Source organism: Scyliorhinus torazame, chromosome 12, assembly GCF_047496885.1.
Source record: "Scyliorhinus torazame isolate Kashiwa2021f chromosome 12, sScyTor2.1, whole genome shotgun sequence".
NCBI classification, from domain to species: domain Eukaryota; kingdom Metazoa; phylum Chordata; class Chondrichthyes; order Carcharhiniformes; family Scyliorhinidae; genus Scyliorhinus; species Scyliorhinus torazame.
The window spans coordinates 144739088-144766895 of NC_092718.1; the positions used below are offsets into that span (position 1 = coordinate 144739088).

Here is a 27808-nt window from a genome sequence, read left to right on the forward strand (position 1 = left end):
ATCTGGTCCTCGTGAATCACCCCCGGGACACAGTCCTCAATCCTCGTAGCTAACACATTTGCCAGCAACTTAGCATCTACGTTGAGGAGCGAGATCGGCCTATACGACCTGCATTGCAGTGGGTCCTTATCCCGCTTCAGGATCAAAGAGATCGTCGCCTCCGACATTGTCGGGGGCAGGGTCTCCCCCCTCCCTTGCCTCATTGAAAGTCCTTACCAGCAACGGGGCTAACAGGTCCACATACTTTCTATAGAACTCCACCGGGAACCCGTCCGGTCCTGGGGCCTTCCCTGCCTGCATGCTCCCCAGTCCTTTAACCAGCTCCTCCACCCCAATTGGCGCCCCCAAACCAGCCACCTCCTGCTTCTCCACCCTCAGGAACCTCAGTTGGTCCAAGAATCGTCGCATCCCCTCTTTTCCCCCTGGGGGCTGGGACCTATACAGCTCCTCGTAGAAGGCCTTAAATGCCTCATTCACTTACACCGCACTCCGCACCGTAGTTCCCCTTCCATCCTTGATTCCACCTATTTCCCTCTCTGCCATCCTCTTACGGAGCTGATGTGCCAGCATCCGGCTCGCCTTCTCCCCATACTCATACGTCGCCCCCTGTGCTTTCCTCCACTGTGCCTCTGCCTTCCCTGTGGTCAACAGGTCGAACTCCGTATGGAGACTTCGCCTCTCCCTGAGTAGTCCCTCATCCGGAGCCTCTGCATATCTCCTGTCCACTCTTAAAATCTCCCCCACTAACCTCTCCCTTTCCCTGCCCTCTCTCTTCTCCCTATGAGCTCTGATGGAGATGAACTCTCCCCTAACCACCGCCTTCAGCGCCTCCCATATTACTCCCACCTGCACCTCCCCGTTGTCGTTGGCCTCCAGATACCTTTCGATGCACCCCCGCACCCTCCCGCACACTTCCTCGTCTGCCAACAGTCCCACATCCAACTGCCACAGCGGGCGTTGGTCCCTCTCCTCCCCCAGCTCTAATTCCACCTAGTGCGGGGCGTGGTCTGAAATGGCTATGGCCGAATACTCCGTCCCCTCCGCTTTCGAGATCAATGCCCTGCCCAGAACAAATAAATCTATCCGGGAGTAGGCCTTGTGTACATGGGAGAAAAAAGAGAATTCTCTTGCCAAAGGTCTGGCAAATCTCCACGGATCTACTCCCCCCATCTGGTCCATAAACCCCCTGAGCACCATGGCCGCAGCCGGCCTCTTTCCGGCCCTGGATCTGGAGCGATCCAGTGCTGGGTCCAACACCGTGTTGAAGTCCCCACCCATTATCAAACTTCTTACCTCCAAGTCCGGAATACGCCCCAACATACGTTTCATGAATCCAGCATTGTCCCAATTCGGGGAGTATACATTTACCAATACCACCCCCGTCCCCTGCAACCTACCGCTCACCATCACGTATCGGCCTCCGTTGTCCACCACTATGTTCTTGGCCTCAAACGACACCCGCTTCCCCACCAATATTGCCACCCCTCTATTCTTCGCATCCAGTCCCATCCCTTTCTTTACCTGACCTGATCTGCCACCTTCAGATGTGTCTCCTGAAGCATGACCACGTCTGCCTTCAGTCCCTTTAAGTGCGCAAACACTCGGGCCCTCTTAACCGGCCCATTTAGGCCTCTCACATTCCACGGGATCAGCCGGATTGGGGGGCTACCCCCCACCCCCCCCCCCTCCCTGCTAGTCCCTGCCGACTAGCCATCTCCTATTTTAGGCCTGTCCCATGCCCGCGTCTCCCGCACCCTCCAGTCCCCCAGACGGGGAACCCCCGCCCCGACCACCTCTTCCATTTTCAGTTCCCCCTCGGCCATTGCAGCAGCAACCCTATTGTCCCCCCCTCTCCCCCCCAACCCACCCCCCCCTCCCCGCTAGATCCAAATCTAGCTCTTTTGCTCCCCCCATAATACTTCCGTAAGTCAGCTGACTCCTGCTGACCCCGGCTTCCCCCGCCTTCCCGTTGACCCCCCCCCCCCCGTGTGGAAATCCCTCCTCCTCCTTGCGCTCCTCCATCCCCCCCCCCTCCCTAGCGCGGGAAAAAGCTTGCGCTTTCCTAAGCCAGCCCCGCCCCCTGTGGCGCAGCTCCTAGATCATAGATCATAGAATTTACAGTGCAGAAGGGGGCCATTCGGCCCATCGAGTCTGCACCGGCTCTTGGAAAGAGCACCCTACCTGAGGCCAACACCCCCACCCTATCCCCGTAACCCAGCAACCCCATCCAACACTAAGGGCAATTTGGACACTAAGGGCAATTTATCCTGGCCAATCCACCTAACCTGCACATCTTTGGACTGTGGGAGGAAACCGGAGCACCCGGAGGAAACCCCTGCAGACACGGGGAGAACGTGCAGACTCCGCACAGACAGTGGCCCAAGCCGGGAATCGAACCTGGGGCCCTGGAGCTGTGCTAACCACTGTGCCACCGTGCTGCCCCTGTTGCGGTCTTATCCTAATTCCCCCATCCCCGAGTCTCACCTCCCTCCAGCACCGACACCCACATTCCTCACTGTCCCCCCTTCAAAAATTCTTCCCCCATCCCCATCCATCGCCCCACCCGTAAAACATTCTTTACCCATATTTTTACCCATATTTACAACCCTGTATACAGTCAACATCTCCCCCACTACCACAGCCCCTCAGTTCGAGTCCAATTTTTCCGTTTGGATAAAGGTCCAAGCCTCTTCTGGCGTTTCGGAAAAGTGGTGTCGGTCCTGGTACGTGACCCACAGTCGCGCTGGCTGCAGCATTCCGAATCGCACCCTTTTTTTATGCAGCACCGCCTTGGCCCGATTGAAACCAGCTCTCCTCTTTGCCACCTCTGCGCTCCAATCCTGGTTGACTCAGATCACCGCATTCTCCCATCTACTGCTCCGCTCCTTCTTGGCCCATCTCAGGACACTCTCTCTGTCCGCGAATCGATGGAACCTCGCCACTATCGCCCTTGGCGGCTCACCAGCCTCGGGTCTCCTCGCCAGGACCCGGTGAGTCCCTTCCAGCTCCAGGGGGTTCGGAGAGGCCTCCGCACCCATCAGCGAATGGAGCATCATGCTCACATACGCCCCAGCATCAGCCCCCTCCACTCCTTCGGGGAGCCCAACAGTCCGTTCTAGCGGGAGCTGCCGAAATGTGCGGCTTAGCTCCGCATCGCCGCAACCGGAAGTCCTTTGTTCAACACTACGCATTCAAGACATCCAGACAAACAAAACAGAGAACATCACAGGTGATAAGTAGAAGGTTGTGGTATTCGTTGGTACCAACGATACAGGTAGAATGAAGGATGAGGTCTTGCATAAAGAATTCAGGGAGCTAGGCAGTAGATTAAAAAGCAAGACCTCAAAGGTTGTCGTCTCTGGATTGCTGCCGGTGGCACGTGTTAGCCATGTCCGCCTTTTTGATCTCAATGTGACCCAGACTATATATATGCCAATTTTGGATCCAACTTGCCAAGTTACGCTGGATCCAATGTCCTTTTACCTTCTTTATCTTCTCCCATGTAGGACCTGTCAAAGGCTTTGCTGAAATTCTTATAAACTACATCAACAGCACTACCCTCATCTACACGGTGGCACAGTGGTTAGCATTGTTGCTTCACAGTGCCAGGGTCCCAGGTTCAATTCACAACTTGGGTCACTGTCTGTGTAGAGTCTGCATGTTCTCCCTGTGTCTACGTGGGTGTTGCTAACTTTAGCCTTAGTTTAATTGCTCTGTTTTATCACCTTTGCTCTTGAGTCGCCAGGTATCTTTCTGATACCGCCACGTGGTTCAAGTCCGAGTAATGATCAATAATCCAATACACCGCTTAGTAAGAGTTAAATCAAAGCACATTTATTATATACAGTAATCAATACTCATGCATAAATTCTACGTCTAAGCTACTTCCTACAACTAACAGGCCAATACTTAACTTGGAACTGGCCCACCAGGTCAGGGAAACGAATGGCCTTTTGTTCGGGTTCTGAGCCTGCGGGATTCGAAGCTGGTACAGATTGGTAGCTAGGAGCGCGTTGCGAGCGTTGAAGTAAGACTTACGGGATGTTTCGCGATGGCTGGACCGGTCACTGTCAAGGGTTGGTCTGCGTTGCTGAGTGACCCGGTCAGAAGAAGAAGCAGAAGGGTGCAGGAGGATGCAGAAGGGGTAGCAGAAGAGTCTATTTGAACTTGGACTCTATTCTTATAGTCCCCAGGGGCTTCCCGCCTTTCGGGGTGGACCCTGTACCTGGTTCCAAGTGATTGGACTATGTCCCAATCACTTGGTTCAATATTCTCCAATGCCGGAGCGATTCCTTGATCGATGGGCGGTCTTGAGGTAGTTGTTCACCTCCCTTTGTGTAGGCTTTTTCTGGCGCCGCCAAGTCTGGGTTGGCTTTGTGTGTCTAAACTGTTGCACATTGTTCCCGGGGATTGCTCATTAGTATGCAGATGGCTGGTGTTTTGTTGTGCTGATGGTTACTGGTATCGATCTTGTCTGGCCTTCCCAGAGGTGAATACACAGTCTACCTGTAGCTGCTTGTTTTAGTCCTGTTGGCTGATTTTCCCATCAGCCTTTGCCGTTCGCCATTTTAAATCGGGGTTAGCCTTTCTAAATCGGGAGTTAGCCATTTTAACTGGCTACATACCCTCCTTGTGATCCTAATGCGAAGCGTGAAGGATCACATCACTATGTTGCTTTCTATTCCCTGACCTGGGGGGGTGGACACTTCCTTCATGGCCTCTACACTGACCATAGCTATGCAAAAAAATGTTAACTAACAATTCTAAGGGCGCCATGTCAAACAGAGACATGCATTACAAAACAATAAACTGGCACCTCTAACTTATTCTTAATGTACTACACTCACTTAAACATTCCATTATCCTACCTTCCTCAATCATACAACAAAATCATAGCATTTCATACAGTCTTTCCTGGCTTGGCAGTCAAGCTCAGGATCATACAATTTGCTCATGAAATAGTTCTTTACATTTCTTTATTTACAATAACAATAAACGCAAGTGAACGCACTTTATTATAGATCGCGGGGGTCGGGGGTCTGGTCGTAACCGAACATAGGGGATCTGATCCTATATACCGGGGTTCGAGCGCGGTAGGCTCTCCTTCTCCATTTCCGTAGACGCATAGTCTGCACTATGCAGCAGAGTATCGCCAATGCTAGTAATGTTTTGATTACATAGGACAGAGAGTACCAGGTTATAAACCTGGCACACCAAGATGCTGTAGTGTCGCTGGTGACTGGGCTCTGGGTATTGCGGGATAGTGAAACATTAACGGCTGGGGGTCTTGAAGTCATGGGGTTCGCGGTCACGCGCAACCAAATGTCCAAAAGCACAAGGGTGATCCACTTGAAGGAAGTCCTCATGGCTCTTCTCTTTCCTTTTGTTTCTTTGTCTTCTCCGGTTCTGGAGCTTCTGGAGTTCTGTAGAAACAAGCATAGTGTCTGTAACTATCTTTGTTTAATATCTTGTATGCTAGTGTGTCTGTCCTTTGCTGCCAATTATTCCCTTTATAATTGGTCACTCTGTGTGGCTCACTCATTATTTTTTTCAAAAAACAAATTTTAGGACACGGTACACTTCCCAACAATGAACCAGTGCTGATTTAGCATCCAAATGTTCCAGGATACAAATAGCAGATGGCCAGCAACCTAAAGGTTACGTAAACAAAACCAAACTTTTTGAACTGAATAATGCCAAAATGAGGTGCGTATGGGCCGCGACAGGTAAGATTTGGATGGAGTCCCCGGGTAGGATGGCTACCAATGCCGTATCTCCCCTACCCGAGCATAGTTGACCAGAAGGTGGGTTCCCAGGCAGGGCGGGTCTCAAGCCATTTCTCCACTGCCTGAGCAACCGACAAGAACGGGCAAAAAATGTAGTCATCGTGGTGGGCCTGCCGTAGTGGTTCTATTCTTCGAACCAGAAGGGCAGTTACGAACGGGTGTCTGGTTCCTTAACCAGTCTCTGCAGACAAGCTCTCAGAGGTTTCTGCTGAATTGGTGTCTGGCAACGGTGAGTCTCTGTAGGCAAGTCCTCAGAGGTTTCGGCCGAATAGGCGTGGGGCAGTGAGAAAAAAATTCTCCTGTCGGACATACAACATTTAACAAACGTACACACAACATAAAACATTCTGCAGGTTCCATCAGAAAGGACACCACTTCTCCCAAGCGGTTCTGGACACCTCAGTTCTCGGTTGCGAACAGGGTCGCAAAGGGGTTCTCGGTTTGGGAGTCAGACCCAAGGTCGTCCTCTTCTCCCGGGTGCCAAACTCTGGAGTGGATTAGGGCTGAAAGGGCTGCACGGTGTGAGTTGGGGTTGCTTTTGTCGTTGCGGACGAGTCGGTATGAGTTGTCACAGTGCCAATAGTTGGTGTCTTGTTGTGTGGGGACAAAATCGGGGTCGTCAGTGTGGTTCAGTGGTCGGTGGTGGGGTTTGTTCAGGAAAGTGATCAGGAAGGGATCACTTGGATCATAGTCGGAATCGCTGGCTGTGGGTCCTGTTGCATGGGGATAGTAGGGAGGCGTGCTGTGGCTATCGTCCGAGTCACAGTCGCTGCCTCTGCTGCTGCAGTCTGTGGGCGTTCCGGGGCGGAATGTATATTTTGGGGGTGGAGTCGAGGTCGAGTCCGTGGTTGGGCTGGACCTGTTGGAGGAGGGTAGGGTTACGTTGGCTGTGGGCGGGGTGTGGTGTGCTGCATCAAGCATGACGTGGTGTGCGTGGTTAGACTCTGTTCCATATGTCTTCAGCTGGTTTATATGAAACCACACAGTCTTACCGTTGGGGTACTTTATTTTATAAACGGAAGGGCTTACTTTTTCCGCAATGGAGTACGGACCCGAGTATTTTGGTGACAGGAATGTGCTGGGGTTATATACAGAGAGCATCACTTGCTGTCCGTTACTGTACTCAGTCGCATGCACTGTCTTGTCGAAATAAGCCTTGCTCTGTTTCTTTCTTGTGCCCAATTTAACAGCGGCTGCTAGCTGAGCTGTTTTAACATTGTCAACTAATTGCGCCACAGCTTTCTCGTGTGTGAGGGTCGTCACTTCGGGGCTGGTCAAGTCCAAACCTAACAAATATTCTGTGCCTTTCATTGGGCGTCCGGTCATGAGAGTGTGTGGGGTGTAACCTGTGGAGGTAGAAATAGTGTTACGCAAAAACATCCGTGCAAAAGGGAGGACTGAGTCCCAAGTGGTGTTGTTCTGCTGGGCCATCTTTCTGAGGGTGGATTTTAGGGTCCGATTCATGCGTTCCACGATAGCACTCGACTGTGGGTGGTATGCTATGTGGAATTTTTGGGTGATGCCAAATATCGTGAGGACGTTCTGCATGACACGTCCCGTAAAATGGGAACCTTGGTCGGATTCAATGCTGCGGGGGGAGTCCCCATCTTGTAAAGATGTGGTGGGTCAAAATCTTGGCGGTGGTTTTTGCCGTGTTTGTGCGGGCTGGGAATGCTTCCACCCATTTCGTAAATGTGTCAATTACCACAAGCACATATTTATAGCCATTCCTGTAAGGGGGCAATGGTCCTATAAAATCAATCTGGAGGTTAGTCCAGGGGCCATTAACGGGTCAGGTGTGGCTGAGTTGAGCCTTTTTGGCATATCTGTCCAGATTATTCTGCGCACAGATAAGACAGTTCTCGATGTAATGGTTTACATATTCCTTTAAATTTGGCCACCAACAAAGCTGCTTGAGATGGGCTGTAGTGGGATCGATTCCCTGTTGTCCATGACCGTCATGGAACAAACAAATCAATTGATTCCTGTCCTGTTCAGGAACCACATAAAGGGTATCTTTTAACACCACACCGTCATGTGTGGTCAGTGCATTTCTAAATCTATCATAGGGATCTGGATATGTCCCTTTTACAATCTCCTTGAGATTGGTGGCCTGCTTCTGGGTCTGCACTAGATCCTCGATCTTTGTCTGCGAGACCTGAACTGCATTCACTGGTGCTCTTTCGGGGGGTGTCCAAAAATATCCGTGCCTGGAACCTGCTTTGGCCAGTGCGTCGGCTTTCACATTTCCAGGGGGGGAGGAACGATGGTGACTGCGGACTTTGATGATCCCAAAAGTCCTGTTCTGGTCTCTTTCTAAAATATGACGGAACAATGGGGCTGAGGGGAGGGGTTTTCCATCTGCGGAAACAAATCCTCTTGCTTTCCACAGGGGCAGAAATTCCGTGAGGCTGTTGCAGACAGAGAGGCTGTCCGAGTATATGTCTGCTGGGCTGGGGAAGGAATCTGGGTGCTCAACTATATATGCGATGGCCACAAGCTCTGCTGCCTGCGCGCCTTAGTGTCCGGGTAGTTTTAACGATATTTCCTCGAGGGCACGTCCCTGCGCGTCCTCGACATAGATACCGCAACCTGTTATGCGGTTCCCATCCAAGACTGTGGAGGATCCATCCACATAGATCTTTATGGGCTCACACGTGTCCATGTGCTGGGGACTCTGAGTTGAACTACCTATCTTTCTGGGGGGTGTTTTAGCGATAAAGGGGCCTGTGTTGTGGTGTGGCGAGATAATCTCACATTCATGGGGGGTTCCGGGGTACTGTAAGTTGTCGGCTAAATAGGTGTGTGGCTTTGTCCTTTTAACAGTGATGTCCCGTCCCTGCAAGAGAAGGGTCCATCTAGCTGCTCTAATCTGGCTGACTGTGCCGTCCTTGAGTCGTCCGTCCAGTAAAAGTTGGGTGGGGGTGTGTTCGGTGAGAATTGTGATGGGGTTCAGTCCGGTAATATATGAAAAATACTGGACTGTCCAGAATTTGCGAGTAGGTGCCTCTCGCAGGCTGAAAATCCCTGCTCCACAGCATCTAAAAGTCTGGAGGCGTAAGCTACGGGCCTTAACTGGTCGTGCCGTTCCTGGAGGAGCACGGCTGAAAGGGTGCGGTCTGTGGTCGCTACCTCTATGGCGTAACGGGAAAGCGGGTCTGAAACTTGTAGTGCGGGGGCTGCTAAGAGTGCCTGTTTTAAAGAGTCCACAGCATCCGTATGCTGCGGAAGCCATTCCCAGGGGCCTCCTTTCTTTAGGAGGTCTGAGAGGGGCGCTGCCTTGCTGGCGAAACCATCAATGTGATTTTGTCAGTTACCAACCAGTCCTAAAAACGACCGGAGGGCTGAAACGTTCTGGGGAAGGGGCAATTTAGCAATCGAGTCAATCCTTTTATGCTCGATCTCGCGTTTACCGTACGTGATAATTGTTTCCAAATATATCACCTTTTCTTCCAAAATCTGGGCCTTTTTGGGGTTGACTTTACAACCAATTGAGTGTAATAGTTCCAGGAGTTCGGACAGAAGCTCAATGTGCTCTGCTTTGGTGTCTGTCTGCAGTAGTAGGTCGTCTACATACTGTACCAGACATTCGGGGCGAGAGAATTTGGCTAAACCATTTGCCAGCTGTCGGTGGAAAATGGAGGGGGTGTTGTGGAAGCCTTGTGGCAGGCATGTCCACGTGTACTGCTGATTTTTAAAGGAGAAGGCAAATTTGTACTGGCACGCCTTTGCCAATGGAATGGACCAGAATCCATTACTGATGTCCAAAACCGTGAAGTATCGGGAATTGAGTCCCTGCTTGAGCATGGTCTCGGGACTTGTTGCTACGGTGGGGGCAGCTGCGGGGGTGACTTTATTGAGTTCCCGGTAATCGATGGTCAGTCGCCATGATCCGTCGGGCTTCCTTACTGGCCAAATCGGGGCATTGTTAGTGGAGGTTACTGATCTAAGTACGCCCTGCTCTAATAAGCTTTCTACTACCTTGGAGATTTCTCCCTCTGCCTCGTGGGGAAATCCGTACTGTTTTTGGGGTCTAGGGTCAGGTCCTGTTACTTGTACAGAGCCAGTCATCCGTCCACAGTTGTGTTTGTGGGTTGCGAATGCTGCCCTGTTCTTTTGCAGAACTGCCCTAACCTGCTTGTCCGTACTAAGCGTAGTTGGGTTGAACCAAAATTCGCCCACTGTGCTTATTTTGTTCGCGTACTCTCCTATGTTGAGCGTTGCGGGGGCTCTTGCGGATTTTGCCATCTTCCAGACACACTGGTTGACTGGGTCGAATGAAAGATTATGTGAATTCATGAAATCAATTTCCAGAATGTGTTCTGCTGTGTGGGGCAGGTCAACTAAAACTACGGGGTGCTTGGTGGTGATGTTACCGATTTGAATGGGTACAGGGGCTGTGATGTGTCCCTGCTGTGAGTGGCCTGGCAAGCCGCGTGTCTTTTTGAAACAGGGTGGAGGAATTTATTGTGGTTCCTCCTGTGTCCCAGAGAAATTCGATGGGCTGTCCCCGAATTTTCGTTGCAACTACCGGTCATCCGGACCTATCCCAAAGGGTGTCACTGACCCAACTGGGGGAGCCCGTACACCGTCAGTCCGTTCCGGTCAAGTCCGTCTGATCTGAACGGGCGGTACGGCTATGAATGGGCTCTGTCTTTTTCTTACTCAGAGTGCCCGTCTGCTGGGCTCTCTGTGGCTTTCTAGGGGCATTGCACTCTCTTGCGAAGTGTGCAATAAAGTGACCTGGGTGGGGGGCTGTTCTTTCCCTCATTCACCCATGCGTGGTCGTGGTGTGTTGTTTTTAGTGCCTGCATATCTGTGCCAGCCTGCTTTTCCTCGGTATTCTTAACTGAGGGTTTACTTTGAATAGATTGCTCCCAAGCACGGGACAATCTTTTGTTGTGCTGATGGTTACTGGTATCAATCTTGCCTGGCCTTCACAGAGGAGAATACACAGGCTACCTGCAGCTGCTTGTTTTAGTCCTGTTGGCTGATTTTCCCATCAGCCTTTGCCGTTCGCCATTTTAAATCGAGGTTAGCCATTCTAAATCGGGAGTTAGCCATTTTAACTGGCTACATGGGTTTCCTCCAAGTGCTCCGGTTTCCTCCCAAAGGTCCCGAAAGATGTGCTGTTAGGTAATTTGGACATTCTGAATTCTCCCTCAGTGTACCCGAACAGGCGCCGGATTGTGGCGACTGGGGGCTTTTCACAGTAACTTCATTTCAGTGTTAATGTAAGCCTACATGTGACACTAATAAAGATTATTACACACCTGGGGCGGGATTCTCCAACCCCCTGCCGGTAGGAAACTATCGTGGATACATTCTATAAACTCCTCCTCAAGGATGCCTTGACCGACCTGGTTAAAACCAACCGACATGTAGATTAAAATCCCCCATGATAATAACTGCTATACCATTCTTCATGCATCAGTTATTTCTTTGTTTATTGCCTGCCCCACCATAATGCTAATATTTGGTGGCCTATAGACTACTCCTGTCAGTAACTTTTTCACCTTACTATTCCTGATTTCCACCCAAATGGATTCAACCTTATCCTCCACAGCACCGATGACATCCCTTACTATTGCCTGGATGTCATCCTTAAATAACAGAGCTACACCACCTCCCTTACCATCCACTCTGTCCTTCCGAATAGTTTGATACCCTCGGATATTTAACTCCCAGTCGTGACCATCCTTTAACCATGTTTCAGTAATGGCCACTAAATCATATTCATTCACGATGATTTGCGACATCAACTCATTTACCTTATTCCGAATACTACGAGCATTCAGGTAAAGTACACTTATGCTGGCTTTTATACCTCTGTTTTCATATACCTCTCCTAAGTTATATTTCCTCTTAACTTTTCTCCTAATTTTCCTTGTCGTTGTACCCATATCTTCATGTAACAACCTGCCGCGTCACTTACCATTTATGTTTTTAGTATTACTGGGCCTATTCACTGAGCTCCCCTCAGTCACTGTACCTTGTACTGTCGCCCTTTTTGATTTTTGACTATGGCTTCTCTGCCTTACACTTTCCCCCTTACTGCCTTTTGTTTCTGTCCCTGTTTTACTACCTTTCGACTTCCTGCATTGGTTCCCATCCCCCTGCCACATTAGTTTAAACCCTCCCCAATATCTCTAGCAAACACCCCCCCCCCCAAAGAACATCAGTTCCAGTCCTGCCCAGGTGCAGACCGTTGGTTTGTACTGGTCCCACCTCCCCCGGAACCGGTTCCAATGCCCTAGGAATTTGAATCCCTCCCTCTTGCACCATCTCTCGAGCCACGCATTCATCCTATCTACCCTGACATTCCGACTCTGACGAGCTCATCCTGAGATTACTACCTTTGAGGTCCTACATTTTAGTTTAACTCCTAACCCCCTGAATTCAGCTTGTAGGACCTTGTCCCGTTTTTTTACTTATATCGTTCGTGCCTATGTGCACCACGACAGCTGGCTGTTCACACCCCCACCTCCCCCACCCCCCCAGAATGTCCTGCAGCTGTTCCGAGACATCCTTGACCCTTGCACCAGGGAGGCACCATACTTTCCTGGAGTCTCGATTGCGTCCGCAGAACCGCCTGTCTATTCCCCTTACGATTGAGTCCCCTATCACCATAGCCCTGCCATTCTTCTTCATGCCCTGCTGCGCAGCAGAGCCAGCCACGGTGCCATGAACCTGGCTGCTGTTGCCTTCCCCTGGTGAGCCATCTCCCTCAACAGTATCCAAAGCGCTATATCTGTTTTGCAGGGAGATGACCGCAGAGGACACCTGCCCTGGCTTCCTACTCTTGCTCTGTCTTTTGGTCACCCATTTTTCATCTACCTCAGTACCTTTCACCTGCAGTGTGACCAACTCGTTAAACGTGATATTCATGTCGTCCTCAGCATCGCAGATACTCCAAAGTGAGTCCATCCGCAGCTCCAGAGCCATCAAGTGGTCTAACAGGAGCTGCAACTGGACATACTTCTTGCACGTGAAGGAGCCAGGGACAGTGGACGTGTCCCTGAGCTCCCACATCGCACACGAGGAGCATGACATGGGTCTGGGATCTCCTGCCATGTTTTAAACCTTAGGTTAACTTATACAACTACAATTCCAAAAAATGAAAGAAAAAAAAAATAGACAATGAAAAGAAAAACTACTTACCAGTCACTTACCAGGGTTAAAAAGCACCTCCTCCCCACCCAGCTTCGAATTCCCACCTCGCTTCAAATTCCCAAACTCACTCTTAGCTGTGTCTCACTCCTGGCTCTGTCTTCTCTGGCTTACTGGGAGAACTCACTGGAAGTGAGTTACAAGTTGCTCTTTTAAATTGGCCTGAGTTGACTCTCCCTCCCCCCCCCCCCCAACCCCCCCCCCCCAACCTGCTTTTAGATCAAAGTAGATTAAGGTGACTGACACTTAACTGCCAACCAGTTATGTGAGTGGGTGGGGCAGCCCTTGTTAACCTTCACTGCACAATTCTAGATTAATTTAAACTCCTGAAATTTAAAAAGGAACAGTCTTACCGATTGGATTCAATTCCACCACCTCCTCCGGCAGCAAGTTTCAGGCACCCACCACCCTCTGTGTAAAAAAAAAAAAATTCCCAAGAATTAATTTTTTAAAAACTCTGTGAGCAAAAATAATTCCAAAGCGTCTCACCAGATGACGTCAAAGTTTCTGGTGATCCCTGTTTGCACTGGGCTCTGCTGCCCCTCGTGTTGGGTAAATGACATTTGGTCCGTTCAGTTTGAAGAAATTTTATGAAATTGATAAATACATTATGTGTGGTGTTAGTGAGAAAATCATCATGACAGCACTGATGGGCCTATCGAGGCACAGAACTGTGAAAGTGTACAAACTCAGCAATAGCATGATGGGAAAAATAGCCAACTTATGTAACCAAGTGTAAGACAGCTGTGTCAGCTAAGTGCCAAGATCAGACCCTGACAAACTAGACAAAGTTAAGAATCCACATAATTGTATCATACAAGGCCAGAAGAGGGAAAATAGTGCCTGATCTTAGTAAAACCTGATAACAAAGCCACGATCTAGGAATGTCCTAATAACACAACCTCCTCATGACCTAGGTCCATCTGCGTCAAGGCATCATGAGGGCAGAGGTGAAAAACAAAATAGGACCACGTCTTAAATCCTCTAAAGACAAAATACTGCAAATAAGCCGAGTCAGGGTCTTTCCATGACAACATGTTTGATCAGAAGTTATGACTGTATTGACATTTTTGAACAAGGTCTGTTTTTGTAAAATGATACAGCTTTTGTATAAATATTGAACGTTTTCTCCATGTCTTTGCGAGCTTGAGAAAGAATGAGCAGGTGTACCTTAACAGCTCTCTCTCTCTCTAACCTGTAGCCATCTGCATGCAGACTTTGGTCAATAAAGACAAAGTCATTTATTTCGAAACAGAGTTGTAAAGTCGTTTTCTTCACAGTCTTGAAGTAGGAAAAATTTTAAAAGACGACAGAACACTCCAAAGTCATGGGCCAATATTGATAAATGGCACTAATTCTGTGAAAGCTTCTGAGCAGATTCTCTCATTTCAGTGGTTTCAAAATGATTTTCAAAAAAAGAAAAATGAAGGAAAAAAAGGGTTGGACCCACGGAGGCTTGGAAGAATGAGAGATTATCTTCTTTGTAACAATATGTATATTGTAAGGAATACAAAGGGTTAACAATAAGATGTTAATACTTCTGACTACCAGATGGAGATAACGAGCATTTGTATCAATATCATGTGACTTCTGGGAGAAGGTAGTTAGGTGTGAGATAGATTAGTTGCAAAGCATAGAGTTCTGTTGTAAGAGATATCGTATAGTTTTATTTAATATCTTATTCCTTGTTGACTGGTTAGAATCTCTAATTTAGTAGTGTAAATAAATCAGCTTTGTCAATAACTCAAGCTTGATGTTCTTTGTTAACACTACGTTCTCAAGACATCCTGATAGACCCAACAGAGAATTTCACATTCTTGAAACATATAGGACAGAATTTTACATTACCCCCAAGATGGGTCCTGAGGGGGAGGGGGAGGGGAGTGGGGGAGGGGTAGTGTAACATTGAATGGATGGAATTCAAAAGTCCCCTTTAGATTTGGGGTGCCCTCCTCACCAGGACCTTGGAGTTCTGGCCCTCCCATCCTCTCCTGCCACCCTGACACCATGATCCTTTCCAACCATCCCTGGATGTGGTGACAAGCAGAATGGTGCAGTATTTCAGCTTCTGGCCACTACAACGCTGTGCTTGGCTGGGTTGGAGAGCTGGGACTTCACTCCAAGAGCAGCCAGAAGTTCCGCCCACTGCTAACCAATGTTTAAGTGAACGTGAAATGGCAGTGGGCTTCTGACAGTCAGCGGTAGCACATTAAGCACTGACTGTCAGGGTGGTGAGCATAGTTCACTCGCTATTGCTAAAATTCTGCCCATAAGATCCTGAGGGGGCTTGACAGGCTGGATATCATGAGCACAATTCCTCTTGTGGGAGAATCTAGAACTGGGCGACAAAGTTCACAAATAAGAGGTCCGCCTTTTACGCTTGAGATGCGGAGAATTCTTTCTCTCAGAAAGTCGTTCGTCCATGGAATTCTCCCCAGAGTGGTGGGAGCTGGGTCAAGGCGGAGTTAGACAGGTTTTTGATAAAGAAGGGTGTGAAGGGTTAGGAGGAGCAGACAGCATTGGGACAAGATCAGATCAGCCATGATCGTACTGAGTGACGGAGCAGGCTCGAAGGACTGGATGGCCTGGTTGCTATTAGTCCTAACTTTCTATGTTCTTATGTTACATTTATGATCATAAAATTGATCTAATCTGTCATTGAGGAGGGAAAGGCAGTTATGATTCATGAACACTCAGAGCATGACTTGTATCAGATGAAAGCATTTGATCATCTGCTTAACCAGAGGATGAACAGGGCACGACTCAAACAGCAATATACAAAAAGAGCAGGGGTAGGGCATTCGGCCCGTCGAACCAGCTCTGTCATCCAATATGATCATAGCTGACCTTCTATCACAGTTCCCTATTCCTGCTTTCTCCCCATGCCCCTAATTTCAGTGATCATAGAAGCTGTCAATGAGTTTAGTGAGCCGCTGGGATTGATATAGAAATCCAGTTGGCTGATGGTACAGGGGCAGTGTTATAACCTGCTGGATTATTAATGATTGGGGACTAATGGCAACCCACAATCCTCAATGGGTATGAACTCCCCCAATGAGGAGGGTGGAGGAATCATCTGCATAAATAGAGCTGGCCAGTGTGGAACCAGCTAGAGAGAGTGAGCAGTGGTGGAGTACGGCTGTTGTTGTATATATGTAATTGTAAATAAAGTTATTTCTTTTGATTCTACAAACTCGTGCTGGATTCTTTGTGGCCCTCACAAATGGCAGATGGCTCTTTCTCTGTCAGTTGGTGTATCTCATTCCCATTCCCATAGTTGGGAATGAAATCCATCTGTTTTTTTTTAGAATACCCAACTCATTTTTGTCCAATTAAGGGGCAATCTAGTGTGACCAATCCACCTAACCCTGCACAACTTTGGGTTGTGGAGGAAGACCCACGTAGACACAGAGAGTGACCCGGGACTGGGATCGAACCCAGGTCCTCAGTACCAACCACTGCGCCATTGTGCTGCCCCTGAAATCCATCAGTTTGAATCAACCAGAAGATGCAATTATTATTAGTCATTGGATTTCACAGTCATTCAGCTTTTTACTAAAGTGACTGAGATAACCGCTGTCTCATGCCTGGCCAGTTTAAAAGTGCAGATCCTTGTTAAGATCTTGTTGAACCCTATCCTTGTTTTTGCATCTGCGTTGAGTTATCTATTCATTATCTCCTTAAAAAAAAAAACCCGCAAACTGCTGCTCACTCTCCCCCTCCCCAAACTGCCCCTCAGACCCTCCCCCCTCCCCAAACTACCCCTCAGACACTACCACTCCCCAAACTGCCCCTCAGACCCTCCCCCTCCCCAAACTGCCCCTCAGATTCTCCCCCTCCTCAAACTGCCACTCTCCCCCTGCACCTTCTTCCTCCACTTTCCCCCTCCTCCAGTCTTCCCCTCCCCCCCACTGTCCCCTCACATTCCCCCCACTCTTCCCCCTCACATTCCCCCCCACTCTGCCCCCTCACATTTCCCCCCACTCTGCCCCCTCTCCTCTCTCCCTCAACTCATCTTCCCCTCCCCCACACTCCCCCCCCCCACTCTGCACCCTCCCCCCTCCACTCTCCATGCTTCCCCCTCCACTCTCCACCCGTCCCCCCTCCACTCTCCACCCATCCCCCTCCACTCTCCGCCCTTTCCTCCTCCACTCTCCACCTTTCCACTCTCCACCTTTCCTCCACTCTCCACCTTTCCCCCTCCACTCTCCACCTTTCCTCCCTCCACTCACCACCCTTTCCCCTCCACTCTCCACCCTGCCCCCTCCACTCTCCCCCCTCCCCGTCCACTCTCCACCTTTCCCCCTCCACTCTCCGCCCTTTCCCCCTCCACTCTCCACCCTTTCCCCCTCCACTCTCCACCCTTCCCCCCTCCACTCTCCCCCTCCCCCTCCACTCTCCACTTTTCCCCCCTCCACTCTCCACCTTTCCCCCTCCACTCTCCACCCTCCCCCCTCCACTCTCCACCCTCCCCCTCCACTCTCCACTTTTCCCCCCCTCCACTCTCCACCCTCCCCCTCGGCTCCACCCTTCCCCCCTCCACTCTCCACCCTTCACCCCTCCACTCTCCACCCTTCCCCCCTCCACTCTCCACCCTCCCCCTCCACTCTCCACCTTTCCCCCCTCCACTCTCCGCCCTTTCCCCCTCCACTCTCCACCCTTCCCCCCGCCACTCTCCACCCTTCCCCCCTCCACTCTCCACCCTTCCCCCCTCCACTCTCCACCCTTCCCCCCTCCACTCTCCCCCTCCCCCCTCCACTCTCCACCCTCCCCCTCGGCTCCACTCTTCGCCCCTCCACTCTCCACCCTTCACCCCTCCACTCACCACCCTTCCCCCCTTCCACTCTCCACCCTTCACCACTCCACTCTCCACCCTTCCCCCGTCCACTCTCCACCCCAGTCCACAATTCCCCCCTCTTCCTCCTCTCCCCACTCTTCCCACTCCCCCGTCTCCCCAACCTCTCACACTACCCTCTCCCCCTCCACTCTCCCCACCCTCTCCCTCACCACACTCTTCTCCTCCCCCCCCAATTGGGACGATGTGGGATTCGCGAAGAAGGTGTGTGGGGCCGTTCCCGACTTGGACACACACAAACTGATAGTGCGGGGGGATCTGGAAATTGGTGCAGGAGCCAAATTGGACAAGTCACGGCCGCGTTTGCTGGTCCCGTCAGCGGGAGCGAAGGCGCTGGCTGGGCTAATGGTGGAAATGGGTGGGGTGGATCCTTGGAGGTTTCTGCACCCGAGGGAGCGGGAGTACTCATTTTTCTCAGCAGTCCATAAGGTATACTCGCGGATCGACTTTTGCATGGTGGGGAAGGCGTTGCTGGCTGGGGTTAAAGGGTAGTCGTACTCGGAGAAGGGGATGCTACAGAGACCAGGGTGGAAGTTAGATGTGTGACTGTTGGGGTGTTAGACGTTTAGCTGCTGTTGTATAAAGAGTCAAAGGTTCTGCTCCTTTTCCACAAACCACGTTCATATGTTTTGGTCCTGTCCAAAGCTGGAGGATTACTGGAAGGAGGTGTTTAGGGTAATCTCTAAAGTGGTGCACGTGAAACTGGACCCGGGTCCCCAGGAGGCCATATTCGGGGTGTCGGACCAGCCAGGGTTGGAAACGGGCGCGGAGGCAGATGTTGTAGCCTTCGCCTCGTTGATCACCCGAAGGTGGATCCTGTTGGGATGGAGATCAACCTCTCCACCTTGTGCCCTGGTGTGGCGGGGGGACCTGCTGGAATTCTTAATGCTTTAAAAGGTCAAATTTGAACTGAGGGGAAGGATGGAGGGGTTCTACAATTCATGGGCGTTATTCATTATGCACTTTCGAGAATTGGATCACATCGAACATTGCCGGGGTTGGGGGCTGGGGGGGTTGGGGGGAGGGGGACTGTATGTGTTAATGGTGACTATGGGTGATTCCTGATTCCTTTTTGTCATTTGTTTATGTTAACAAGCGGGCCAATGTCTGGGGTTGGGTGGATGGATGGGATCGTAGTTATTGATATGGGGATTGACATTACATTCGTACTGATTATTGTTTATTGTGTGGTGTAAATTTGGGAGAAAATGTGAAAAAGTAGGAGAATAAAAAATATATATTTTTTAAATGTTATCGTATTTTTACACGTACATAAAAAGCAAGAGGGTAGCCAGGGAAAGGGTTGGCCCACTGAAGGATAGGCAAGGGAATCTATGTGTGGAGCCAGAGGAAATGGGCGAGGTACTAAATGAATACTTTGCATCAGTATTCACCAAAGACAAGAAATTGGTAGATGTTGAGTCTGGAGAAGGGTGTGTAGATAGCCTGGGTCACATTGAGATCGAAAAAGACGAGGTGTTGGGTGTCTTAAAAAATATTAAGGTAGATAAGTCCCCAGGGCCTGATGGGATCTACCCCAGAATACTGAAGGAGGCTGGAGAGGAAATTGCTGAGGCCTTGACAGAAATCTTTGGATCCTCACTGTCTTCAGGGGATGTCCCGGAGGACTGGAGAATAGCCAATGTTGTTCCTCTGTTTAAGAAGGGTAGCAAGGATAATCCCGGGAACTACAGGCTGGTGAGCCTTATTTCAGTGTAGGGAAATTACTGGGGAGAATTCTTCGAGACAGGATCTACTCCCATTTGGAAGCAAATGGACGTATTAGTGAGAGGCAGCACGGTTTTGTGAAGGGAAGGTGGTGTCTCACTAACTTGACAGAGTTTTTCGAGGAGGTTACAAAGATAATTGATCCAGGTAGGGCAGTGGATGTTGTCTATATGGACTTCAGTAAGGCCTTTGACAAGGTCCCTCATGGCAGACTGGTACAAAAGGTGAAGTCACACGGGATCAGGGGTGAGCTGGCAAGGTGGATACAGAACTGGCTAGGGCATAGAAGGCAGAGAGTAGCAATGGAAGGATGCTTTTCTAATTGGAGGGCTGTGACCAGTGGTGTTCCACAGGGATCAGTGCTGGGACCTTTGCTCTTTGTAGTATATATAAATGATTTGGAGGAAAATGTAACTGGTCTGATTAGTAAGTTTGCAGACGACACAAAGGTTGGTGGAATTGCGGACAGCGATGAGGACTGTCGGAGGATACAGCAGGATTTAGATTGTTTGGAGACTTGGGCGGAGAGATGGCAGATGCAGTTTAATCCGGACAAATGTGAGGTAATGCATTTTGGAAGGTCTAATGCAGGTAGGGAATATACAGTGAATGGTAGAACCCTCAAGAGTATTGAAAGTCAAAGAGATCTAGGAGTACAGGTCCACAGGTCATTGAAAGGGGCAACACAGGTGGAGAAGGTAGTCAAGAAGGCATACGGCATGCTTGCCTTCATTGGCCGGGGCATTGAGTATAAGAATTGGCAAGTCATGTTGCAGCTGTATAGAACCTTAGTTAGGCCACACTGGAGTATAGTGTTCAATTCTGGTCGCCACACTACCAGAAGGATGTGGAGGCTTTAGAGAGGGTGCAGAAGAGATTTACCAGATTGTTGCCTGGTATGGAGGGCATTAGCTATGAGGAGCGGTTGAATAAACTCGGTTTGTTCTCACTGGAACGAAGGAGGTTGAGGGGAGACCTGATAGAGGTATACAAAATTATGAGGGGCATAGACAGAGTGGATAGTCAGAGGCTTTTCCCCAGGGTAGAGGGGTCAATTACTAGGGGGCATAGGTTTAAGGTGAGAGGGGCAAGGTTTAGAGTAGATGTACGAGGCAAGTTTTTTACGCAGAGGGTAGTGTGTGCCTGGAACTCGCTACCGGAGGAGGTGGTGGAAGCAGGGACGATAGTGACATTTAAGGGGCATCTTGACAAATACATGAATAGGATGGGAATAGAGGGATACGGACCCAGGAAGTGTAGAAGATTGTAGTTTAGTCGGGCAGCATGGTCGGCACGGGCTTGGAGGGCCGAAGGGCCTGTTCCTGTGCTGTACATTTCTTTGTTCTTTGTTTGTTCTTTGTAATTTGCCTTTCCCCAGTTACCTTCATCCCTGTACAAAAGTACCCTAAAACTTACGGAATTGTGGTCACTGTTCCCAAAATGTTCCCCTACTGAAACTTCAACCACCTGTCCAGGCTAATTCCCCAATACCAGATCCAGTACTGCCCCTTCCCTAGTTGGACTATCTACATATTGCATCAAGGAGGCTTCCTGGATACAGCGTACAAACTCTGCCCCAGTTGGGCTGAATGGTCAGTTTCTGTGCTGTACATTTTATGTAATGTTGTGTAAAGATTGGGCAGCATGGTAGCACAGTGGTTAGCACAGTGGCTTCACAGCGCCAGGGTCCCAGGATCGATTCCCGGCTTGGGTCACTGTCTGTGCGGAGTCTGCACATTCTCCCCATGTCTGCGTGGGTTTCCTCCGGGTGCTCCGGTTTCCTCCCACAGTCCAAAGGCGTGCAGGTTAGGTGGATGGCCATGCTAAATTGCCCTTAGTGACCAAAAAAGGTTGGGGGGGTTATTGGGTTGCGGGGATAGTGTGGAAGTGAGGGCTTAAGTGGTCGGTGCAGACTCGATGGGTCGAATGACCTCCTTCACTGTGTTTTATGTTCATCCAAGCCCCTAGCATTAAGTGAGTCCCAGTCAATATAGGGGAAATTAAAATCCCCTACCACAGCAACCCTGTTACTTTTGCACCTATCCAAAATCTCTCTACCCACCTGCTCCTCTACCTCTCGCTGGCAGTTGGGGGGCCTGTAATAAATCCCCAACGTTGTGATTGCCCCCTTTCTGTTCCTGAGCTCCACCCAGATTGCCTCATTCTGTGAGCCCTCTCAGGTGACCTCCCGCAGTACGGTTATAATATTCTCCTAAACCAGTAATGCTACTCCCCCACCCCTTTTCCATCCCCCTCTATTTTTCCTGAAGCATCGATATCCTCCAATGTTCAGCTGCCAATCCAGCCCTTCCTTTAACCATGTTTCTGTGATAGCCACATCGTAATTCCAAGTACGAATAAGTGCTCAAGTTCATCTGGCATACCCGCTATACTTCTGGCGTTGAAACAAATACACTTCAGACCACTGCGATTGAGTAGACAGGGTGATGTTGTTCTCTTATTTTTGTTCTCTATTTACCCTTCAGTTTTTACACCTTCTAAGCTAGCGTTCTGGTTCCCACCCCTGCCATACTAGAATCCCCCTTCCCTGCTGCCCCACTCTTCCCATCTCCCCCCTGCCCCAGTCTCCCCTCCCCTACTCTCCTCCTCCCCCACTCTCCCCCCTCCTCACTTCGCCATCCCCCACACTCCCATCTTCCCCACACTCCCCCCTCCTCCACACTCACCTTCAACCACGCTACCCCTACCTCCCACTCTCCTCCTTCCCACCACCCCCACCTCCCACTCTCCTCCCTCCCCCACTCTCCCCCTCCACTCTCCCCTCCACTCTTCCCCCCCATTCCCCCCACTCCCCCTCCCCCACTCTCCCCCTCCCCCACACTCCCCCTATTCTCCCTCTCCCCAGACGCTCCCCTGCACGCCCCCCTCCCCCACACGCCCTCCTCGCTCCCCCCTCCCGCACACTTTCCCATACACTCCCCCCACTTTCTCCTCACCCCCACTCTCCCCCTCTCCTTCCCACTTGCCTGTCATTACTCTGTCCCTCCCCAATCACTCCCCTGCCCCACTCTTTCATCACGCCACTCTCCCCCTCACTCTCCCCCTCACTCTCCCCCTCCCCCACTTGTCACTCTCCCCCCACTCTCCCCCCTCCCCCACTCTCCCCCCCGAGTCTCTCCCTGCCCCCCCCCCTAGCACCCCTCTCTTGGCATGTTCTTACATTAAGCTCTCTGAGGGGCATTTTGGGAACTTGCTCTGTTAAAGGCAAGTTGATGTTTTTATTTAACAAATTTTAATTTTTCGTTTTTTGTTTCCCTTCTCAGAAAATGCTGAAGGAAATGTTTCCTATTGAAGCTGGAGAAATCGATCCCAAAAGCAGAACTCTCCCACATTTACCAGGTAGGCCGTTACAAATGTGCAGCTCATTGTGAAAAAGATTGCTCCATTCTCTTTCTCGATTTAAGGGTTGGGGGCAAGGAGAAGATTTTTTGGAATGATGCCTCCCTGTGTGGCCCCTCCTAGATTATCTTTATATCATAAAATAGAGAAGCTGTCATTGATTTGCCTCTCCACATGTAAGCAGTTTACGTGCATACAGCTTGTCGATGTTGTTTTACAAAACCCAGCGAGTAGAATTTGATCCGCCAGGTTTCACCATCCCTGTGCCTGTTGCTATTGAGGGAAGCCAGTGTGGAACACACTACTGACTGAGCATGGGGCCCAGAAGAAAGGGAGGTGTGATGAATGAATATTTCTTATATATATTGTATTATGTATGTCTAGTCTTGTAACGGCTTTAAATGTCTGGGCTAGGGTGTGTATATCTCTGGGGTGTGTATATCTCTAGGGTGTGTATATCTCTAGGGTGTGTATATCTCTGTTGCCATAATATTTTAAAAATTCATGGTTTAAAAGACAAGCAGACACTGTGGATGCAGCAGGTGCCATTAAGATGTTGTAAAAGTGCAATCATCATTATTTCAAATCATGCTTATGTTTACAAGGGAGGCCTAATTTGGTTATGATTTCTGGGGAGTAGATAATTAGAGACAATAGGTGTGATTCAGTAACTGCGTTGTACATGGCGTGGATTGGGGCTGTTGCTGTTTCCTTCCATGTCTGTAGCTGGAAGGATAGATACCTGGTCCTGGAACACTGAGCTCAGGGAAACGTATGAGTCCAAAAGGCAAACCGGTTTAAGGCAAGAAGACGCTGCGGGACCTGGTGCGGAGATTGTCCTAAATGGGACACCTGATGACGCTGTTGAAGAAATGCTTTTGCAGATTGCTGATATTTTTGTTGCTGGTGTGGTGAGTGTTGCATGTAACTGGCACGTCACCGTGGGCTAAGCACACTGGAAGTCAAGGATGTTCAACTGCACCCTGAGCGCCAGTGGAATATGTGGATGCCAGGATTTGGTTCCAGTGAAATTGGGCGTGTGAGAGGGCCTGCACAGCTGCGGCTCCTGGACAGAGAATGGCACTGATATGTGGAGCAAGTCACATATTGATGGACAGATCATTTCTACGACAAAGTTCTGGACATGATAACGCATTCTCAAGCTCATTCTCCGTTTCTATTGAGGAGTCTGTGAGGGATGATACTGTGTGTTTCTTTCTTTGTGAAAATGAGCTAATATGGCTTTGTAATGTATCAATATGGAACGGTGATATTTCCTCGTTGTTTAATGGTTAATGTGATATGTGGAATGCCGCGTCGTTGATTTTCAAATCTTTGTTACAGTTTAATAAACAAAATATTCTCAACTCTCAAGTGTCTCCTCGAAGTGCCATGCCTCAGAGAACAATTAATGCATTGCATGTCCAGTGAGCTTTCAAGCCTGGACAGTCTGCCCCAACTCCAGGGGCATCAGAACCATAGACGCAACAACCAACAATCAAACACTAAGGAGCAGGGCTTCACCACTGAGAATCTTCTCGTGGCCAAAGGGTAAGTGTGTGGATGAGTGGAGAGCAGCTGAGCATGGCCTCCCTAATGTTGCTGGCTGCCCTCAGTTTCTATGCCACGGGGGCATTCCAGGGCTTGAGCGGGGACCTGTGTGGCATATCTCAATCTTCAGCCCACAGGTGCATCCGGGAGGTGATGGATGCTCTGTATGCCCGGGCATCAGACTATATCACTCTCGAGCTATGGCCCTCCAAGATAGCCAGAATGCCCCAGGTCTAGAGCACGAGCGATGGCACGCATGCCACTCTGTGAGTACCGGGGCTTTTAGGGAGTGCCCTATATTAGCAGGAAGGGGTTCCACTCCATGGGGTGCCATGTCCGCAAGGGTGTGGCTATCTCCCTGCTAAGACGCAGTCTTCTGCGTCACATGGTGTCCACCATCTCATTGAATGACCAACGACCCCTGTACACCTTGAACATAGAACATAGAACATAGAACAATACAGCGCAGTACAGGCCCTTCGGCCCACGATGTTGCACCGAAACAAAAGCCATCTAACCTACACTATGCCATTATCATCCATATGTTTATCCAATAAACTTTTAAATGCCCTCAATGTTGGCGAGTTCACTACTGTAGCAGGTAGGGCATTCCACCTCACTACTCTTTGCGTAAAGAACCTACCTCTGACCTCTGTCCTATATCTATTACCCCTCAGTTTAAAGTTATGTCCCCTCGTGCCAGCCATATCCATCCGCGGGAGAAGGCTCTCACTGTCCACCCTATCCAACCCCCTGATCATTTTGTATGCCTCTATTAAGTCTCCTCTTAACCTTCTTCTCTCCAACGAAAACAACCTCAAGTCCATCAGCCTTTCCTCATAAGATTTTCCCTCCATACCAGGCAACATCCTGGTAAATCTCCTCTGCACCCGCTCCAAAGCCTCCACGTCCTTCCTATAATGCGGTGACCAAAACTGTACGCAATACTCCAAATGCGGCCGTACCAGAGTTCTGTACAGCTGCAACATGACCTCCCGACTCCGGAACTCAATCCCTCTACCAATAAAGGCCAACACTCCATAGGCCTTCTTCACAACCCTATCAACCTGGGTGGCAACTTTCAGGGATCTATGTACATGGACACCTAGATCCCTCTGCTCATCCACACTTTCAAGAACTTTACCATTAGCCAAATATTCCGCATTCCTGTTATTCCTTCCAAAGTGAATCACCTCACACATCTCTACATTAAACTCCATTTGCCACCTCTCAGCCCAGCTCTGCAGCTTATCTATATCCTTCTGTAACCTGCTACATCCTTCCACACTATCGACAACACCACCGACTTTAGTATCGTCTGCAAATTTACTCACCCACCCTTCTGCGCCTTCCTCTAGGTCATTGATAAAAATGACAAACAGCAATGGCCCCAGAACAGATCCTTGTGGTACTCCACTTGTGACTGTACTCCATTCTGAACATTTCCCATCAACCACCACCCTCTGTCTTCTTTCAGCTAGCCAATTTCTGATCCACATCTCTAAATCACCCTTGAGCCGTCGCTGGCCTCCCTCCTGGCTCCCTCCTCAGCCTGATGGACTGCCGGGTCGTCAGGGTGTGCAGCGGCCCCCTGCACAGGGCGTGCCGCCTCCAGCCTGCGTTGTCACTACTGCCTTCTCCAGCATCTGCTGCTTCAGCTGCCAAAAGCAACGCGAGTGCTGCTGCCAAGGGATCGATTCCAGCAAACATTGTTTTATCTGTAAGGAATTGGAGAAAGAGAGAGTGCGACAATCAATTAGGGCTTCCACCCCGGGATCCTCAACTCCCTTACCATGACTGTCTATCTCCTCTCAGAGTGCCATCCAGCGAGTCGGTTGTGCTGGCAAACCTTGCTCTGCACACTCACCTCCAGCCACATCAGGAGCCCCTGAATGTTCAGATTGTGTGCGCCCACTGTGTCCCGCTACCCTAAGAGCATGCAGCTACATCCTGGAGCACTCCAAGATCCCTGCTGTCTATGAGGACCATCCCAAGATGACGGGATGTGTAGAGGGTGCCATCTCTGCTACTCCACTACTGGGCCGATATCTGGGGTTTGAATATCTGTGTGTGTCTCTCTCCAGCTGGCACTGAAACTTCAGAGGCCAGGGGATGTCGCACTGGGACACTTCCACTGAAGAGAGCACTGAATCAAGCCTGCCGTTTATTCCTAACCGGCAGCCTGAGGCTTATATCACACAGATCTCCAGACCCCTACCAATACCCAGGTGATTCTCTCTCTTGCCGGTGGTGCAACACCCACCCGGTTCCTACTTCGCTGGAGTAGCTTTCCCAAGAGAGAGAATAGGACACTGCTGTTTATTTCCTAACCAGCAGTCTGTCCTGAGTGAATCGCTCAAGATGACCCTCGATTCTTGAACCCGGAATTAAGGTGAGGAATATTTTAACAATGACTTGGTCAGAGATCGCTGGTGAAAGATTGAAGAATTTAAACGACTCCAATTATCATCAAATCAAGGTTTATTGCAAAACCCAGGTCAAAATCATCAACAGAAGAAAATATAATAAAATCTTATGCTCTAACACAAACTAAGTCTATTCAAAAGTACTATAACGGACACAACGAAAATTCTTATGATTACACAGTTTTTAGCAATAGCACAAGGCACAAAACAAGTTCCCTTCCCCAAAGCCTCAACCACTATTAAAGTCAAGGGAGTTTCGCAAGCTGCTGCAGGGTACTTACGGTCACAGGCTGCAGAGGTCAAGTCAGGGGTGCAGAGGTCGAGCCAAGAACGAAGAGACCCCCAATCGAAAACACAGCCCCTTTTATATTGTTTTACCTGGCTTTGTCCTGTGTTCGGCCAGCCCCTTTTGCATTGAAAAAGGTAAGGTTTAAAGTTCCCGCTGGTCCCGCCCCCTTTGAGCCGGTCAGAGCTGTATGTTTCCGGGTATTCCTCGCAGGTCCGCTCCTTCCAGCTAGGCAGACCTGCGCGATTTGAATTTGGCGCCGACTCCGCCCCCTCCTTCCAGTGAGTTTCTGCCGGTAGCTTCTGTCAAGATTGGAGTACCTCCCCCAGGTCCGCCTCCAACTTGGTTTTTTTCCTACCGTCCGCGATTTGAATTTGGCGCTGGCTCCGCCCCCCTCCTCCCAGTGAGTTTCTGCCGGTAGCTTCTGTCAAGATTGGAGTACCTCCCCCAGGTCCGCCTCCAACTTGGTTTTTTCTACCGCTTATCTTCTAGGGGCTTTTCCAGCGCAATATACTGAACCCAGACAGTCTGTTTTCTAGGATAACGAGGTTAAGCTCTCTTGTGAAGAATTTCAGTGTCTTCCAGCTGCTCCGGAGATGGCTGCTATTCTCACCTCGCTATGTTGATGGGGTGTTAATTGGATTCT

General features: G+C 49.9%; 1 protein-coding gene across 1 annotated transcript in view; it reads left to right on the top strand.

Moving 5' to 3' along the window:
• ncf1 (neutrophil cytosolic factor 1) overlaps positions 1 to 27808 on the top strand; it is a 260991-nt gene that overhangs the window by 54636 nt on the left and 178547 nt on the right. The window contains exon 3 of the mRNA XM_072469128.1: positions 22824 to 22899. Coding sequence (XP_072325229.1) covers positions 22824 to 22899 — 76 coding nt within the window. The remainder of the gene's footprint in view (positions 1 to 22823; positions 22900 to 27808) is intronic.